This window comes from Vollenhovia emeryi, unplaced genomic scaffold, assembly GCF_000949405.1.
Source record: "Vollenhovia emeryi isolate VEMERY1.0 unplaced genomic scaffold, V.emery_V1.0 DF939324.1, whole genome shotgun sequence".
Classification (NCBI taxonomy): Eukaryota; Metazoa; Arthropoda; class Insecta; order Hymenoptera; family Formicidae; genus Vollenhovia; species Vollenhovia emeryi.
The window spans coordinates 132,014-149,845 of NW_011967042.1; the positions used below are offsets into that span (position 1 = coordinate 132,014).

The 17,832-nt window shown below is 38.2% G+C and overlaps 2 protein-coding genes across 3 annotated transcripts in view; both read left to right on the forward strand.

Annotated features, from left to right (window-relative positions):
- LOC105558661 (putative protein kinase C delta type homolog) overlaps window positions 1-2,929 on the forward strand; it is a 14,207-nt gene extending 11,278 nt beyond the window's left edge. The window contains exon 5 of the mRNA XM_012006466.1: window positions 1,761-2,929. Coding sequence (XP_011861856.1) covers window positions 1,761-1,822 — 62 coding nt within the window. The 3' untranslated portion in view covers window positions 1,823-2,929. The remainder of the gene's footprint in view (window positions 1-1,760) is intronic.
- Window positions 1-17,832, forward strand: part of LOC105558660 — a 30,556-nt gene that overhangs the window by 4,216 nt on the left and 8,508 nt on the right. Inside the window, exons 2-4 of one of the 2 annotated variants that reach the window (XM_012006463.1) lie at window positions 2,948-7,125; window positions 13,288-13,389; window positions 14,221-14,357. In XM_012006463.1, coding sequence (XP_011861853.1) covers window positions 2,948-7,125; window positions 13,288-13,389; window positions 14,221-14,357 — 4,417 coding nt within the window. The remainder of the gene's footprint in view (window positions 1-2,947; window positions 7,126-13,287; window positions 13,390-14,220; window positions 14,358-17,832) is intronic. The other variant, XM_012006465.1, reaches the window with a different exon arrangement.

A 17,832-nucleotide genomic window follows, 5' to 3' on the forward strand; every position in this document is an offset into this window, starting at 1 on the left:
GACCGACTATCCCCACTCCATCCCCACCGCCGCGGCACCGTCCGTGCTAACGTTCACGGCTGGGAACACTGCTCGCTGCCGCGCTCGCCGCCCGCGCCGCGCTCCCCGCCGCGCCTAGGTTTTTTCCCACCACGGTGTATCTCGCGCGTCGCTCCACCTCCCGCTCATCGATCGATTTTCTTAAATGCCTTCCGAGTCTGGTCTACCGTCTCCTGCATCCTTATTCGCTCAAACGTGTAAATTAATTACTCGTTAACTATTGTTACTTTTGTACCGCGGCACATGACATTTCTCCTTAGTTTAACCCAATCTACCACTATTTACAAGTTGGCTACTATTGCATCAGACACCCTGTATACAGGGTGCTCCGCAACATATTGAAGACCGGTCATGGGAAGGTAGAGGGGACTAAGACAAACATAAAAGTCCTGTACTATTTTGCGCTTGGACGAATAGTTATCGAGATACTGAATTTTAAAAATCGCCGTATTAGTCCAACCCACTGGCAAATGCAAGCGCGCGGTGAGTAGCGACCATCGCTGCGAACTTTGACGCAGCGCGGGGAGACGTGCGAGTGGTCGCGTAAGCGGCGGACGGGCAGCGGCGCGCCTCGCCTCTCTACTCCTCGCCGCGCATCGCCATCCTACTCCTCGCTACACACCGCCACGAGCGGGGCCGCTAAGCGGACGCATCTCACCGCGCGCTTACATTCGCCAGTAGGTTGGGCTAATACGTCGATTTTTAAAATTCAGTATCTCGATAACTATTCGTCCAAGTGCAAAATAGTACAGGACTTTTCTGTTTGTCTTAGTCCCCTCTACCTTCCCATGACCGGTCTTTAATATGTTGCGGAGTACCCTGTATAATTAGTTTAGATATTGCTTAAATTTTTCCGAGAAATTCGGAATATAATTTTAAATTTACAAATTAGAGCAAAGTGTATAAATTACATTAAATCAATTAATATTACATTATCATTATGTCATATTAGTAATACAATATACATATAAGATACCATGTGTATCATATATGATCGTATATGATAATGTGTTTGTCATATATACTGTAATATATGACAAACATGTGCATCATATATGATTGTATATGATAATGTATTTGTCATATACATATACTGTCATATACGACAAACACATTATCATATACGATCATATATGATACATATGGTATCTTATACATATATGGACATTTTTCGTATATGAGCATATATGATTATACATATATGATCATATGTGAAAATTTTTTCCCGGGTTACTTAAAAATAATCCTTTTTACAGCTTTAATAGTAAATTTCTCAAAATTGTGACGTAATAGAGTAATTTGATAAATGATCATCAAGATCAAGAAATTTGTTAGGTAGATTATAACTAAAAAGATATTCATAATTAATATAATAGAATCTATTGTATCAAACTAAACAATATATGAGAACACGCTAATGTGGGTCACAAGGCAAGATGTAGGTAGCCCAACTTGCAAATCTTAAATCTTTCTGAAAATCGTGAATCTATATAGTATACCGTTTCTTTCCACATTAGTTCTACACGCCGATTTCTTTTTCGGACATAATGCAGTTTATCTTACACGTGGAATTATTATCGTCAGCAGATTCGCGTATTCGATTCGATAATTATTTTTCAAATGCAATTCGCATTTTTCTGATGCTACATTTAGCATTCAATACCCCCCCCCCATTTTCTCCATCCTGTAAATTAATTTTATTGCGAAAAATATTACCCCAGCCAGGATTCGAACCTGTGACCTCCCTCAATCCGTGACGGGCGTTCCAAGTAGAACATACTAGTCACGAAGACATCAAGATGACATCATTTTTGGATCATTTTTTATGCATCATGGTGACGTCAAAGTAGCCCACCGAGAGCACCTATTTGTGACATCATTAAGACATTAAAATGTTGTAAAAATTATCTTGTTTTGCAAAGCAAAGCTAATTGAATATTGTACATTAAAAATAAATTGAAGTAATATAAGATAAACATAACATATGACTGTTCATGTAATCTGTAATATAAAATATATTATTATACACATCACGAATATCATAAAGCAGTATGTCATAAATCAGTCATTGCAAAGTAAATCTTGATGTCGATCACTTTATGACGTGAAATTCATCATTTTAATGTCACATTGACGTTCTTGTGACTAACTTGTTCTACTCGGGGTCTTAGCCAGCTCGAGCCCCATCCATCTTACAATATTGGACCAATACGTGGAATACTAAAGTTACATTATTTCTCAATATTGCACCAATACATTGTGCTACTCGGGACTTTTCTACAATAATTACGTTATCGTATAATATTCAATTTCTGAAAATTATGGAAAACGATTACCCACATTCTTGTGCTAAAAACAGTCATTTTTTGTTAAGCAATGTAGTAACGTTTTCTCATGCAATAATGAGTGCGTTCCGGCAAGACACTGTTACCGTAGCGCTACAGCTTTTTTGCTACAATTGTAGCGGCGTCATACTTACATTAGTGTGCATAACCTCAAAATTGCATTTTAATTGTAAGAGTTGCGTTTACCAATTAATTGAAACGAATAGAATGGAAAATATTGAAGATTGGCTCATGAATGACATATTGTTCCTAGCAATCCTTGAGCAATTATGAAAAATGGCAACCGCTACGGTTGTAGCGGAAAGTTTTGCCGAAACGTACACGTGTAGCGCTACCGTAGCGCTATAGTAGCAGTGTCTTACCGGAATGCACTCATGTTTAACGCAAGTTTCGAGCTTTTAGTGATCGGTTTCGTATATGGCATCATCCGAACGTCTACACTATTTGCGAAAGAAACACATTGAACGATTCCCGAGAAAAGTATCCGCCAAAAACAAATTTAGTTTACATGAAATACAGATTACGGCCATCAATTCCAAACCAGTTTATGATGTTTCGCACAGAACGCCCTTTCACACACCGCTGTCACGTTTCTCACCACATTTGTCGACGATTTCGGAATCTCCGCTCAGTCATCTGCATCGTTTCTCGCCGATCTCACTGAGATCGGCGAGAAGAGTGATCGACACGGCGGACATCGATGTCTCTTCGCCAAGGATACTCTCGCATGACAGACATCTCCCTAGAAATCGGCTGCGCCGCGATCGGCCGACCATTAAGATTAGATCGCAGGCTTTGAAAGACAATCCGACATTACGCGACCACATTGAGAGACACGAGAAGTCGGTGGGCGAGCTTCTAATGGAGAAGTTCTTTATTAAGGACAAGAGGTCGGACGGTGACGGAGGCCAACAGGGAATACGTTTGTATCATCAGATCAATTTAGATCGTTTGGAGGATCCTCAGGAGCGAGATGCTACGCAGAATCGAATCACCCGCAGATTCACGCGGCGCAGGTCTTCCGCTGACTTGCAGATGGATCCCGAGCAGATACAACGGGAGGCTGCGTACGCGCAAGTACAGGCGAAGGTCTTAGACAGTCTCGTGGCTGAGGAGCAGGCGCAGATCGAAGACGAGGCGCGTCGAGGTACTTTGATACTCAGGAAGGGCACGACAGCGAGAGGGCCGATCATCGAGCGTTCCTATTACGTGAACAACGATTCCGACACGATGACACAGGAGGAGGAGGAAGCGGCTGCGGCAAAGATCAGGAAAGCCATGAAGAAGACGAAAAAGAAAAAAAGACCGTCTGTCGATAAATCACCGTCGACCGAGAAGATTGATAACAGGCGGTCAAGCACTTCTAGTGAACTTTCCACCGACTCGCAGATTAAGGAAAATGATGAGTCACGACCGCAGATGTACAAGATCGAGGCCTGTAACAGTGCCGGGGATTTCTCCACGATCTGGGTAAACACGAATTCTGAGAATGATAGGCGCAAATCGGCGGTCGAGCAGTTCAAAGAAAACGTGAAGCTGTCCGTTCCCAGGAGACTTGGAAATGGGACGGATGCTTCCTCAAACGATACGGACGAAGCGGAGACGCAAGTCGTGTTAGCGGTACGTAAACCTTACGTTAAGGATTCGTCTAGAAATAGCGTGTATCTGACAATGAGAAAACCTACGGAGAAACTTAGCGAGAAGCTCGATGAAGTCAACAAACTTAACGTGAAAGTCGATGAGGATCAATTAACGAATGGCTTTGTTGACGTCAAAAATAATAACCTTGGACGCAATATGGTGAAAGGTCCGACAGATGAAAATTCGGCGGAGTCAAATTGCAAGGTTCAAACGGCAGGTGATGTTAATAAAGACATTAAAGCGTTAAGAAAGTCGGTGTGTAAGTCAAAAAAGACGGAATCCTTGGTTAAGAAAAATGTTCATTCCATACCGAACGACGACTTGTGGGATAAACAAGAACCCGTCTCAGCAACGAAGAGCGATACGCGAGAAACTGTTAGCGGAGACCCATTCTTGAAGAAAACCGAGACGGCTGAAGATCTCGTACATTTGAACGTTTCAACTGTTGTTTCGAACATATCGAAAAACGACTCACAAACGGAATGTCTTCCAGGAGTATCCGAAGACATTTTCACCACGGACATGAAGAATAACGACAGTCAAGAGGCCCACAAAGTGCTTGATGCTACAGAGAAGATACTTGAACATCTAGAAGCCGATTTGACTATCGAAACACCGGAAGATCTTGCCGTAAAAAATTCTGTCATTTCCGTCGGAAGGGATAAACTCGTGGCGGAAGAGGACAGGCCAGAGATCTTGGCGTTGCCGCACGACGAGGGTACGATGAGGCGAAGCGTAGTCGAGACCGAAGCTAGCGACAATGTTGGTAAAACCAGAGCCAGCGGTGCGACGCTTACGACAAATAGCGCGACCTGTCGTCTGCCAAAACTGTCTAAAATTAATACGGATAGAAATAATGCCGTAGAAGCGCCAAAGCTTTCGTTACGAGGGACCGCAGAGTATCTGGCGGACTCGCCGAAAAGTGACCAGGACGTCGTCGGGGCCGCGTTGCCGGAAAAGAAGGTGAACAAAACGTCGAACTTGGCGCAAGTTTCCTCTTTTAGTACCTCGGAGAGAACCAGCGGCGTAGACGCGGATAAACCGGTTTTTAGAATCAACGCGATTCAACACGATGACGCAGTCAAGTTGGAAGCGCAAGAGATGACCTTGCACAAGGAAACAAACGACAAAGTGCGTAGCAATGAATATTTTAAGGAGGCGAAATTAGCGACGGATGTTAAGCCAACAAAAGATATCGGTCTGACGAAAACATTGAAAGGTAACGCGGAAAAGACTGACGGAAATGTGCTATTCTTAAAAACGAATGATTCATCGAAGATCGGAGCGAAGGTAAACGTCGCCGAGGCAACAGTTGATGCGTCAAAAGAGGCAGAACTATTGAAGACTGATACGATTAAAAAGATTAATCGTATCGATGTAGGAAAGGATATCTCGAGAGATTTGTTCAGTCCTAAGAGCAATGTGCCGAAGCTTAACAGCACAGATTTGAAATTTCGCTTCAAATCGGAGACGCTTTTGAAAAACGATGCAAACGAGAGCAACGTTGCGATCTCGTCGAAGATTGAAAAGGATTCGGGCGCATTTAAAACAATGAAAATCGGAAACGGCAAATCATTTTTTCACAACGATACCAACGACGAAGCGAGAGCCTTGAAAAAAAGTATTTCCGTTGACTCTTCGAAATTGACGAACGATTGTTCGTTGAATAAAATTCCCAAAGTTTTCCAACAATCCATGTCTATTGATGAAAAAGTCACGGACAAAGGTGTATCTGTTAAGAAGACATCAGAGCCGACGAAGTCTCTGAACAAAGTAACAGAAAAGAAACTAATGATGCACGACGCAAGCTGCGACCTTCAGGACGAAAATATAGTGTTATCAAGAAGTGCTTCTACCGAGTCCATTGATTTTTGGAGCGAGATCAAAGCACCGAGTAGTCCCGAAGCAGCGAGACCGAAGCAGCTGCATGGATTTTCTTCTCGTGAGGCAACGATTCTTTCTCCAATTTCCAAAGCTGAGGCAAAAATAAACTCGATAAATTCGAAATGGAAAGATAACAAAAAAGAATATGAGATCGACGTTAAAATGAGCATCGTAGGGCACGAAAATTCAGATCCAGTCAGATCCAGTAACGTAGTCCTTGAAGAGGAGAAAGAAAAAATTATTTTAGGATCTTTAAGTGCGAAAGAAGCGGACATTGCGAAACCTGCAAAAGCAATGGAAATCAAGGAAAGCGTAGCGAAGACACCGCCGAAAAAGAAGAGAAACATCTCTGTAGCAATTGACAATAAGGACACAACCTCGACCATAAAACAAGCTTCGTTGGAGCGCAACGATTCCGCTACTTCAGCAACTTCCGTGACTACTCCAGTCGAGGTTGCCATACCGGTGATAAAAATAATCGAAGCACCCAAGTTGCTCGAAGAGCCTGATAATCGGAAGGTCGATGAGGAACACGAGGATCCCAGCACTCCGACAAACGAACTGTCGCCCGATATCTCTTTGGTTAGGAAGATCTCGAGGTGGAGCAATCAGGACGATTTGACGAACACCGACGACGTGGCAACTCCGCTCGCGTCAGAGGAGACCAGTCTGGCCGCCAGTCCTAGTATCAGTCCACCGTCCTCCAAGACAAAGCGTGTGATCAAAAAGAAGAAAGCATCGACCAAGAAAACACCGTCGGAAAAGAAGGAGAGGGGACCAAAGGAGAGTCGTGGCAATGAATTAACAACGACGACGAGTCAACAGAATACGCTTACAGCCCAACTCGTTCCTGAGAAGCAACATCCAGCAAAGCTTTCTCAAAAAACGTCTCCCAAGACTAGCCCAAAGAATACACCCTTGCAACGCCCACTCGATCTCATAAAGATTTTCTACACAACGCCATCCGCATTGCTCACGGCTACGCCGCGGGATCTCTCCAAGGTCAGAAGGGCGAAGATTAAGAGAAGACGGCATCATTCGCGCACACCGTCTATCAGTAGCGACAGCACCGGAAGTACGACGAGCACCGCTACGACAGGGAGTACGGACGAGAACGGCTCGACCCGCGTCGAGCTGGACGAGGATTCTGAACATAAGAGAATGAATTCAACGAGGAGCAACGATTCCGGATTCGATGGTTCACCGAGAATCTCGAGTACTTATTTTACGATTGCTTGCGCGTCAAAGTTTTGTCCAACACATTCAGACTGCTTCCAAATAAGGCTTCCAAATAAGATTTTTTAAGGAGAGTCGGATACTTTGACGATGTGACATAAGGATGCTTTTCGAGACTAATCAAAATACCAGAAATAATATTGAAAACTGAATCACGATTAAACACATTGATAATCATTCTTAAGTACTGAAAAAAGATAAAGCGGGAGTGAGACACAAACAAAAACTTGTTTATTCATTAATTATCATTAATTCAACATTATGCATAATTAACAAAAGTTTAAGTCCGGTTAATTTTAATGTTAAATTTAAAATTTAATTTTAATTATATATACATATGTATATGTGTTATACATATATGTATACAGGGCGTTCGCAAATTTACCCGTAGTACTTCGGGAAGTGATTCGGGACCCAAAAAGAAGGAAAAAAGCTACATAAACATAGGTCCGGAAATTATTTCCGAGTTACAGACTTTAAGGTTTAAAAAAGATCGTCATTTATAGTTCACTTGGCATATAGTTCACTTGGCATATATCACTTGGATACTTAATTGATTTACTTCACCATTTTTGAAGATTTAATTACGCGATCTTAAACAAATATGTAATATACATATTATAGTACTTTAAAATTTATAATTTAGAAGTAATTACCTATTTCTCAACATATGTATATAAATAAGTACTTTTTATTTACAATATTTTTAGTGTTCTTTAAATAAATTCGCCACTCGCACGAATAAATTTTTCGAAGCTTTGAATCTTCGAAGTTATCAAAAGTAACAGCCCTGGTACATACCATTTCATTATTTTTAAAAATAAATATAAACAGGTATTTAAATCGAATAAGATGTTCAAAATAATCACCTTCAGCACGAATGCAGACCCTTATTCTTCTATCAAAGAAATTTCGAATTCTTTGAAAAACATTCGAATCTCTCCTTATTTTTTCGAATCCATGAATTATTCTTTGTCTTAAATCAGCAATATTATTGGGCACGTTTCTGTAAACCATTGACTTTACATGACCCCATAGATAACTCGGAATTCCTTTGGTAGAAAAATAAGGGCCTGCATTCGTGCTGAAAGTGGTCATTTTGAACATCTTATTTAATGTTTGCAGACATCGACAAATTGAAAAAAATTAAAAATAAAAATTGAAAAAAAATTAAAAATTGAAAATAAGACAAATAAAAACCAAAATTTATATAAAAAATTTTTTTAAGAGATATGCCATACAGGAGCGGGCTATAAATTACGATTTTTATAACATAATAGTGGCTACAACTCGGAAAACGACTTATTTCCGGACCTATGTTTATATAGTTTTTTCTTCCTTTTGAGTCTCGAATCACTTTCCGAATTTCCGAAGTACTGCGGGCAAGTTTCCGGATACTCTGTATATACATTGTATACATTTCTACAAAAAAGTTTCAAATTTTTTAATATGTATATCTAATAATGATTTTAATTAGGGAATTGAGTAAAACTTACTGTTGCCAGTGATAATTAAACAAAAAGAAATTTTTTTTAATCGACCAGATTGGCCAAAAAATGATCTTTATTTAAGTCACAACGTTTCGACCTCTTTATTCGACTAGTTTTATTCGAGATCCGTTAACGTACAGTTGCTGCGTGGAAATTTTAGAAATTGGCATCGCTATTAAAAATCCACTGACTACCGAGACACATATGATATTATGAATTTGCTGCCACAGACTCATGAATTCATTCTGTTTCGGCATAAATTAATTTTTTTCAGTCAACTTTAGATTGTGCTTGGAAATAACCCGATAAAGAGCTCGAAACGTTGTGACTTAAATAAAGATCACTTTTTGTCAGTCTGGTCGATTAAAAAAAATGTTTCCTTTGTTTAATTAGGGAACTATGCGTAATTTGGATATATTAAAAACACTGTAGAATTTTTTGCATTCTTTTTATTGTAGAATCACAATTGAAAGCAATCATTAAATCACATCGCCAAAGTAGTGCAAAAAATCATTTATTATGCCATTTTTCATTTATAATTAGCGTTAAAAATATTCTATTATCTGCTTTAGAAAAGTATTGGAAAATGCTATAATACTAATTCATACTAATGTAATATTATTAATTTGTTGATTTACTCTAAGTTTGAATGTTCCAAGTATTTGTTAACAATTGCCACGTTTCCTGGCAATAATTCCTGCATGTAGGCGTGTGTGTTACGGAATTAGACAGAACCTAGCTGAATTATAGTACTTACAGTGTCGTCTTAGATATATTTGCACAAGTGTCCCCGCATGGATAGCATTTTAATTCCTGTTAGTTAACATTAACGCTTGACCGTATTTCAACGACCACATGTTCGGAATTACTTTCACGTATGTATGTTGATTTTGAAATCGATGAACGATACATATGAATAAAAAAACAAAACATATTTTATAAGCGAGGAATTTCATCGAAGATATCTGTCGAAAATTTCATACCAAACTTATGCAATACATTGTATTGTGTTATTTGCAATTCAATCTATTGCGCTGTAAGAGTTTTATGAATCCAAAAAGCAGAGATTTTAGTTCAACACGCCAGAACGTCTTCAAGCGCATAAAACTCGTTTACGTCATTCTCTCGCGGCGAATCTTGTTTTAGCAGTGTCATGTGTTAACGGGCAATGGTGGAAGTGATGGGCGCGATAGTCAGTGCGACGCCCGCGCACACTATTAACGCTATTAAAATGACGTAAGGTCATTGCCATAATGTCAACGACACTTACGTTGTCGTGTAGGAGAGTGCTACAATATATGGGATATTTTTAAGATGTTTGGTGGTGTATTTGAGATATTGTACCGATAAAAAATATTATACAAAGATCAATCACAGGAGCATACTTTCTATGCTGAGAAAAGAGATTAAAAGTTACTTTTACTTGAAAATGGGTGTGGAACGGGGATACTTAAAAATCGCGCTTTGATAGTTTGTGTGCATTTTTTGTACAGCAGAGAGAAACCTGAGAGCGGCCACACCGGCGTTTTACTTGATACCGTTTTAAAAGACTGTTTTGCGCACCTTTACGCCTTTATTTTTACTTTTGGAACTATTTTGTTATGCATCTTCTGACACTGCCGATAAAGTCTCCACTTTGTGCGTGTCAATGATACGCCTATTTTACAGGATTGTGCTGTGAAATTCAAAATTACATTAACATAAATTATTTGCATGATATTTACATCAACTTTTCTCATGTAGGCAATGTAAATTTTATTAGATATCAGAATGTATAGCACAGACATGCACCAAGTGGAAATTTTATCGGCAGAGTCAGAAAATGCGCAATGAATTACTTTTAAAAGTAAAAATGGGCGTAAGCTCTGTGTACAGCCGACAACCCAAATCAGCGCGTAGTTTTAGTAGAAAAATAACCGCGAAGATCATCATTAGTACTGTTTATTGCGATAAATATTACCACACGCCTCAGTGGTCGAATTGGTGAGACGCCCGCCTAGAATGTAGGGAAGTCCAGGTTCAAACCCTGGCTGGGGTAATTTTTTCGCAATAAATTTCTTTAATTAGAATTTGCCAGTTAAGCGTCGTTTACCAATTTTCTACATTTACAAGAAAATCTAATAAATCAGTTATAAAACTAGTTAGACAAATTGAAACGAGAATAGGAAAAACTATATTTTATAAATTTATTAATATTATTGTACATCACCCAACATATTGATTATTGTATTAAAATATAAATATAATATATAATATATTTGTGTTAGATTCTGTGTGAAATTTTATTTCACATTAAATATTTTCGAAAGTATTGCGGCCATTTTGCTTCCACCACTGATCCAGGTACACTATAAAAAAATTACATGTAAAATTACAATTGTTATAGTGGGTAGTATTGGGACCATCTATTAAAGGTGTATATTTACGTATGTCAGTAAATTAATTTCTTGTAGGTAAAATTGTTACCTTATACAGGGTGGTCCTGAAATAATTGGTCAAAATCAGAGATTGGATTGGGCTCGTCAAAAGGATGAAAAAAGTTCCCATAAACGTTAGTCCGAAAACGTATTCTTCAGGAGTTACGACTTATTTAATTATCAATCTCGAAGAATAAATACATTTAAAATTTTGATCGTGCTTACTACGATTTGTGCTTTTTTATTTGCAGTGTTCAATAAGTAGCTTAATCGAGTGGTCCGTTGTAACAATTAAAATCCACTATTATTGTTTGAGCACTTTAAAATTCAAAACACAGCAATCTCGAAATACGCTAGGAATCTTTGAGCGTGTTAGACAGTCAATGGTTAGATGAAAGCACGTGTTTTCGCTAACAGTGGGCATTTTTAACAAAACTTCTGTAAATAGAAATAAACGAGAGTTGGCTTATTGTCACCAGTAATGATTAGAAATGAGACGGGAAACTAATAGACAACCCAACTGGTTAATTATTTAATCGATTTATTACACAACGTTTCGACCCTATTTTGTGGGTCCTTTTCGAGTAATACTGCAAATCAACAATAACAACGTAGTTATGAACAATGTAGGTTAATAAATAAATAAATAAATAGGATTTAGTTAAGTAGTTAAAAGTTCAGTAACGCACCTGAGTCAATTATCGTCGTCGAATAAGACAGAGTCGAGTTATAAAATATATGTATACGTGTGAGCACTGTAGTAGTTGGGCTCGAACTAATTTGTTAATCATGTTTTAAGAACAATACAAGGTGAAGCGAACTAAACAGTCTTGATTACATAGTCATACATTACATTTAGATTTTCAGTGTCTGTTTGTAAATTAATCGTGTTATCGGTCTTTTTAATAAAAAACATTTCGGCGATTTCCCTTTTTCTTCTAAGGCGTTCGCAATGTAATATTTTTGATTCCGACCAATTAAACTCGTGATCATGTGATGCACGGTGTTTGCTGACCACGGAGTGGCAGCTTTCGTCTTTTTTTATGTCATTTTTATGTTCTTTGATTCTGGTCAGAAGGTGTCGTTTGGTTTGCCCAATGTAAGAGGCTTCACAGTCGTTGCAATTAATACGGTAGATGACTTCAGTTTTTTGTCCCAATTTACTTGATCTTTTCCTCTTTTGATAATTTTGTCTAATTTTTTGGGGACAGTGTAGATGGTGTTTAAACCTGTTTTTTTTCAAATTTATGCTAATTTTGTCTGTCAGTCCTTTAATATAGGGAAGGATAATGCTTGTTTTAGGGTCAAAGATTTTTTTATTATTATTAGCGTTCGTGCAGTCAGAAAGTGTGGTATCTCGTCTTTTTAATTCATTCAGTCTGATGTTTACGTGTTTGTTAATTATTTTATTAAAAATAAAAATAAATTTTTTCCTTTTATAGCCTTCCATTTTTTAAAATCAGGTATTAATAATTAATTGAGTTGTAACACCTGTGGGCTGCTTTTTTGGACTAACATTTATGGGAACTTTTTTCATTCTTATGACGAGCCCAATCCAATCCCTGAGTTTGATCAACTATTTCAGGACTACCCTGTATAATAAGTAAACTGTTTGCCTCTAATGGTGTACATTTTATAATTTTTTGTAATTTCTCATCATGTATAAACAAGTATTTACACAACAAAGAGTAAAAAATTTTTTTTTGGTAAAAGTATATAAATTTATATATTTCCGTTATTAATCGCCACACTTATTATGTATGTAATTTTACATGCTTTTTTTTACAGTGAAGTACACAAGCTGACGTTATTTGTCATCATTTCGATGTCGAAATATCACCAAGAACATCAGTTTGATATTAAAATGTCAATAATTCAGTAAACACCAACTAACAGTTACATAATATCAATATTATAATTTTCTGTTCGGCAATATAACTATTATGTATATAATATGTGATATATTAAATTTATATTGCTGAATGGGGGAATTATAATATCAATGTTATGTAACCGTTGGTGTACAATGGGAAATAACGTCAATTGTTAGCTGGGATAGTATCGATGTGATAGATATGACTATTATAATCTAATAGCACGTACTATGGTATAAATAAAATTTTTCATTTACGCTAGTTCAAGATGCATCAAAGAATAAAAATATTGCGATTAATAATTAGCAGATTATAAGTATATGTATACATTCTCGATTAGTGTTTCGATAAATTCCTGTAGATTGTGACATGGCTTGCCACAAGAAATGCGAAAAACTGACAGGAAACCTATGTGGATTGAATCAGAAGCTAGTCGCCGAAGCATTGCAAGCTCTGAAGAGAAGTGAGTAACGGCCTTGAATCTTATCGCGTCGTTAATTATTCAACAATTCGTAACGAACGTGGCTCTGTTAAAGTGATACGTAATATTTTTTTGGATATTTGTTCGTTCTCCGTCCGATCTCGCGATACGGATACGAGTTACGCAGGTAATGTTCGAGCTGTCAGAGCTATTCTTAAAAAAAGGCTTCTTGCCAAATTGTTGCATGATACAGTTGTTACATGATAATTACAAACGAATTAGTATATGATCAAATATAATTCAAGGAAATTTTTTTGATGCTTGCAAAAAAGAAACTTTGGTGTTTTATAAATAGTGTGTCTGATAATTGGTAACATCACTTGCGGGTAAGTAAGTAGATATGTAGATAGATAGAGAGGGAGAGGGAGAGAGGGAAATAGGGGGAGGGATGAGAAAGAAAGAAAGGAAGGGATAGGGGGAGAGAGATTCATTAATTATTAGAAAAGTAGTAAAGGATCTTTCTATTCAGTTTGACCTACGAGCGGTGTTACACCTGTTCATCAGATATCTTGCATATGCATATTATATAACATACATAGTACACAACAGGCGCGAACAGATCGTTCGTGGAATAGAACGCTCATCTACTTTCGGTTCATCTATCATCATTTTATTCCGTATTCTCACATTCGTTGCATCGAGAAATTTAAATCGAATTATTCCTGTCTGTCCAGCAAATTGCATGAATTGAGGAAAAAGAATTTATGCTTGTATTTTAACAAACATATCCTAATGTTACTTACGTGTTTAATTTTGATTTCTGTATCAATTACTCACTAAGAATAGTCGATTCATTGATTATTTTTTACTTAGCACCATCACAGTCGTCGGACAGTCAGAGTCGGAACTCGGATTCTTCGGATCATTTTCCGAGTGGTCGAATAACTCCACCGGCGACAAATCTACCCAGATTCAAGAAATATATGGTGACAGATTTTAATTTTCTCAAAGTGAGTACAAGTAAAAAATCCTATAGATGTTTTTTTCGATAAAACGTTCTCATCATTTCATATTGTTTCAATTAAAGTCTATACATCCCATTCGAATGTAAATGTTTGACTTTATTAATTTATTATACATATGTAATGTCTCTTGTGCATTCGATAATTTTTTTATTTTCCGTGATGCGCATCTATATTCAGTCAATTCCAAAACCCAGCTGACTATTTCTAGGCCATATAATTTATAGTCAGATCTTATATTGAAGACTGTCTGGAATTTATTTAAAAATGCTATATGGAATATTTTTTTGGCCATGGAGTATCTAAAGATGATCTTAAGACGGTTTTGAATATAAGATTTGACTATGGACTACCGGTCCTAGGCCGTTACATAGACTCATACCCCAAGGAAAAATAAAAAGTCAAGATGACGTCAATTTGATGTCATATTAACCAAAATATGACATAAATTTAGTCAATATGACATCAAATTGACATCATCTTGACTTTTCATTTTCCTTGGGACGAATAGACCGCGCACCTCATGAAAGGTTTTGAAGATGAGTGCGTTCCGGCAAGACATTGCTACTGCAGCATTACTATAGCGCTACGGTAGCGCTACACGAGTGCGTTTCGGCAAAACTTTCCGCTACAACTGTAGCAGCACTTCTTCCTCTTCCTTTCATCTGATGAATCTTCGAACAATATATGTATATGTCATTCATGAGCCAATCTTCAATATTTTCCATTCTATTCGTTTCAATTAATCAGGGTTGGATAAGTTCTCTTTTTTAAACTAAGTTAAGTTAAATTTAGGTCTTTTAAAATTTAATTTAGTTAAGATACAAGTTAATCCGTAATACTATTAATTGAATTAAAAGTTAAGTTAATAATAAAAAAATTAAAGAGTTAAAAGTTAAATGTTTCATTTTTACATAAAATCTCAGAGACTTACGATCACGTAAATTGCATTTCGCGACTAGCGCGAATGGACAATCACTCACACTACACGGAATATGGCCCATTTCATATGCAAACAATTTTACGTAAGTTCAAGAATCAAAACCCCATATAATGGCTGTGTTCCAAAATTCATTACCAGCGCTAAAGATCTATCCCAAATAGCACCGTACATCTTATGGACGTCCGTTTTACGTTCATTTTACTACCATACGTCCATGGACATAATAAGATCGTCTATTGTACGTCCATACAAAGATATACATTGGATGTGCATAAACGGACGTCCAGTGGACATCCATTTAAGATTCCCTTTATATAACTAATTTATGGATATATACTCCTGAGTAGAAATGAAATCATGCATGCCTTGTGTATGACGTCAGGGTCCGATAGGGAGGAAGTAAGGAATGCCCTAATAAGGAATCCCTGAAATGTGCCTGATCCGGTACGCCTGATTCCCTCATAGAATTTGATAAACGTTAACCTGAATATACAGGGTGCTAAAAAACTAACAATAAGTGCCATAAATTTGTGTGATGAAAGAATAGACGAGTACAAGCATTTTAAGTACTGGAACCATGGGTCGGTGACGTTTTATTACGGCGTGACGGGCGTTTAATTGAATCGTCACAACTCCTACAATGCAGGTGGATCGGATGGGGTGGACCTGTGACATGGCCTGCAAGGTCACCAGATTTAACGCCTCTCGAATTCTTTTTCTGGGGTGCAATGAAAAATATAATTTATTCCGAAAAAGTCGAATCCGAGGAGGATCTGATCGATCGTAGAGGCATCTGAAATCATTCGACACATGCCTGGAATATTCCAAAGAACGCGGCAGTCATTGCTCCGTTGCTGTGACTTGTCGGAACGTTGGAGGTCGTAACTTTTAACAGTTATTGTAAATACATATATGAAATTGACGAAATAAAATCATTGCGTCGCAGACGTTGTGACGATTTAATGAAACGCCCATCACGCCGTAATAAAACGTCGCCGACCCATGGTTCCTATACTTAAAATGCTTGGACTCGTCTATTCTTTCATCACACAAATTTATGGCACTTAGTTCTTTAGCACCCTGTATAGCACTAGTACCACTCACTGCCGCGGCGTGGCGACCGCGCGTTAGTCTTTCTCGTAAGTAAAAATCATCCCGTATTAGTATAAGAGGTGAGCCGATATGATGCGACAGCGAGTTGTTGGATCATGGATAAACTTCAATAACCTGAATATACTTTTGATGACTATGCAATTTAACACAATTTAAAAATTAGTTTAAAAAATTGAATTTTTACCCTACTAAAATTTCTGCCCGGGAATGTATCCAGTAGAGATTTCAATTTTGTCCATAAAAAGTCCAAAGTTCATCCATTAGATTCATAGTTTATTCATTTACGATCCATAATTCATCCATAATTCATCCATAAATGTTCATTAATGGACAACTTATGGATGTCTATTGGAGTTGCAAATGGATGTACAATGGACGTTCTTTGTACGTCAGCTGCAACTGATATGGACGTTCAATGTATGTACACAATATCCGGCATGGATGTTCATTGTACGTACATAGGACGTACTTGTGTTTATTGGGATGGTACACATTCACGGGGAGATCCCAGTTGCGCACAGAATAAATTGGACACAGGCACAATCGGATACAGTAGGAAACGGGCATGCGATGGTTGCAATCGGACACAATGACAATTGGACACCTTGCATGTCTGACACCGTTATACCGTCCACATGACTCAGACACATGTAACACTTTTCATGTGAAGCGGGATCCACTCCACACCTCAGATATGGTTTGGGTAAGGTTATATCTTAACGAAGTGGAGTCCCCTTCGGGGGGGGGGGGGGTACATGGACTACGTTTCCACCGAGGGTCAGAGTTGGGCTAGAGTCGGATCAGAATCGGATTGGGGTGAGCGCTCTTGCGGTGGAAACACTAAACTCGAACCCTACCTTATAAAATTCTAAGGTTAATAAGGTTCGATGGACCAAATGAGGTTCGAATGGAAACAACAAGAGTCTTGTTAGGTTCCTGTAGTATTGCCTCGGTGGAAACGTAGTCATACTGTTTCCACGCATGTACTTCCACCGTTGTACTGTTCCACATGGGTCTGTGACTTTCCACGTGAAGCAAAATCCACTCCACACCTCAGACATGTATCTGAGTCATATGGACAGTACAACGGTGTCAGACATACAATATGTCCGATTATTATCATTAGGCCTGTTCTTTATTACTGCACTACTGAATTAGTGCAATAAGTTAAAATGAAACAAATAGATTATCTCTCATTCCAACTCATTGCACCAGTGTGCACTAGTTCAGGAGTGCAGCAATAAAAAACAGACCCATTGTGTCCAATTGGCACTGTGTCTGATTGCAACCATCGTGTGTCCGTTTCCTACTGTGTCCGATCGTGCCTGTGTCTATTTCTTACTGTATCCGATTGTCACTGTGTCCGATTGCAACCGTCGTGTGCCCGTTTCCTACTGTGTCCGATCA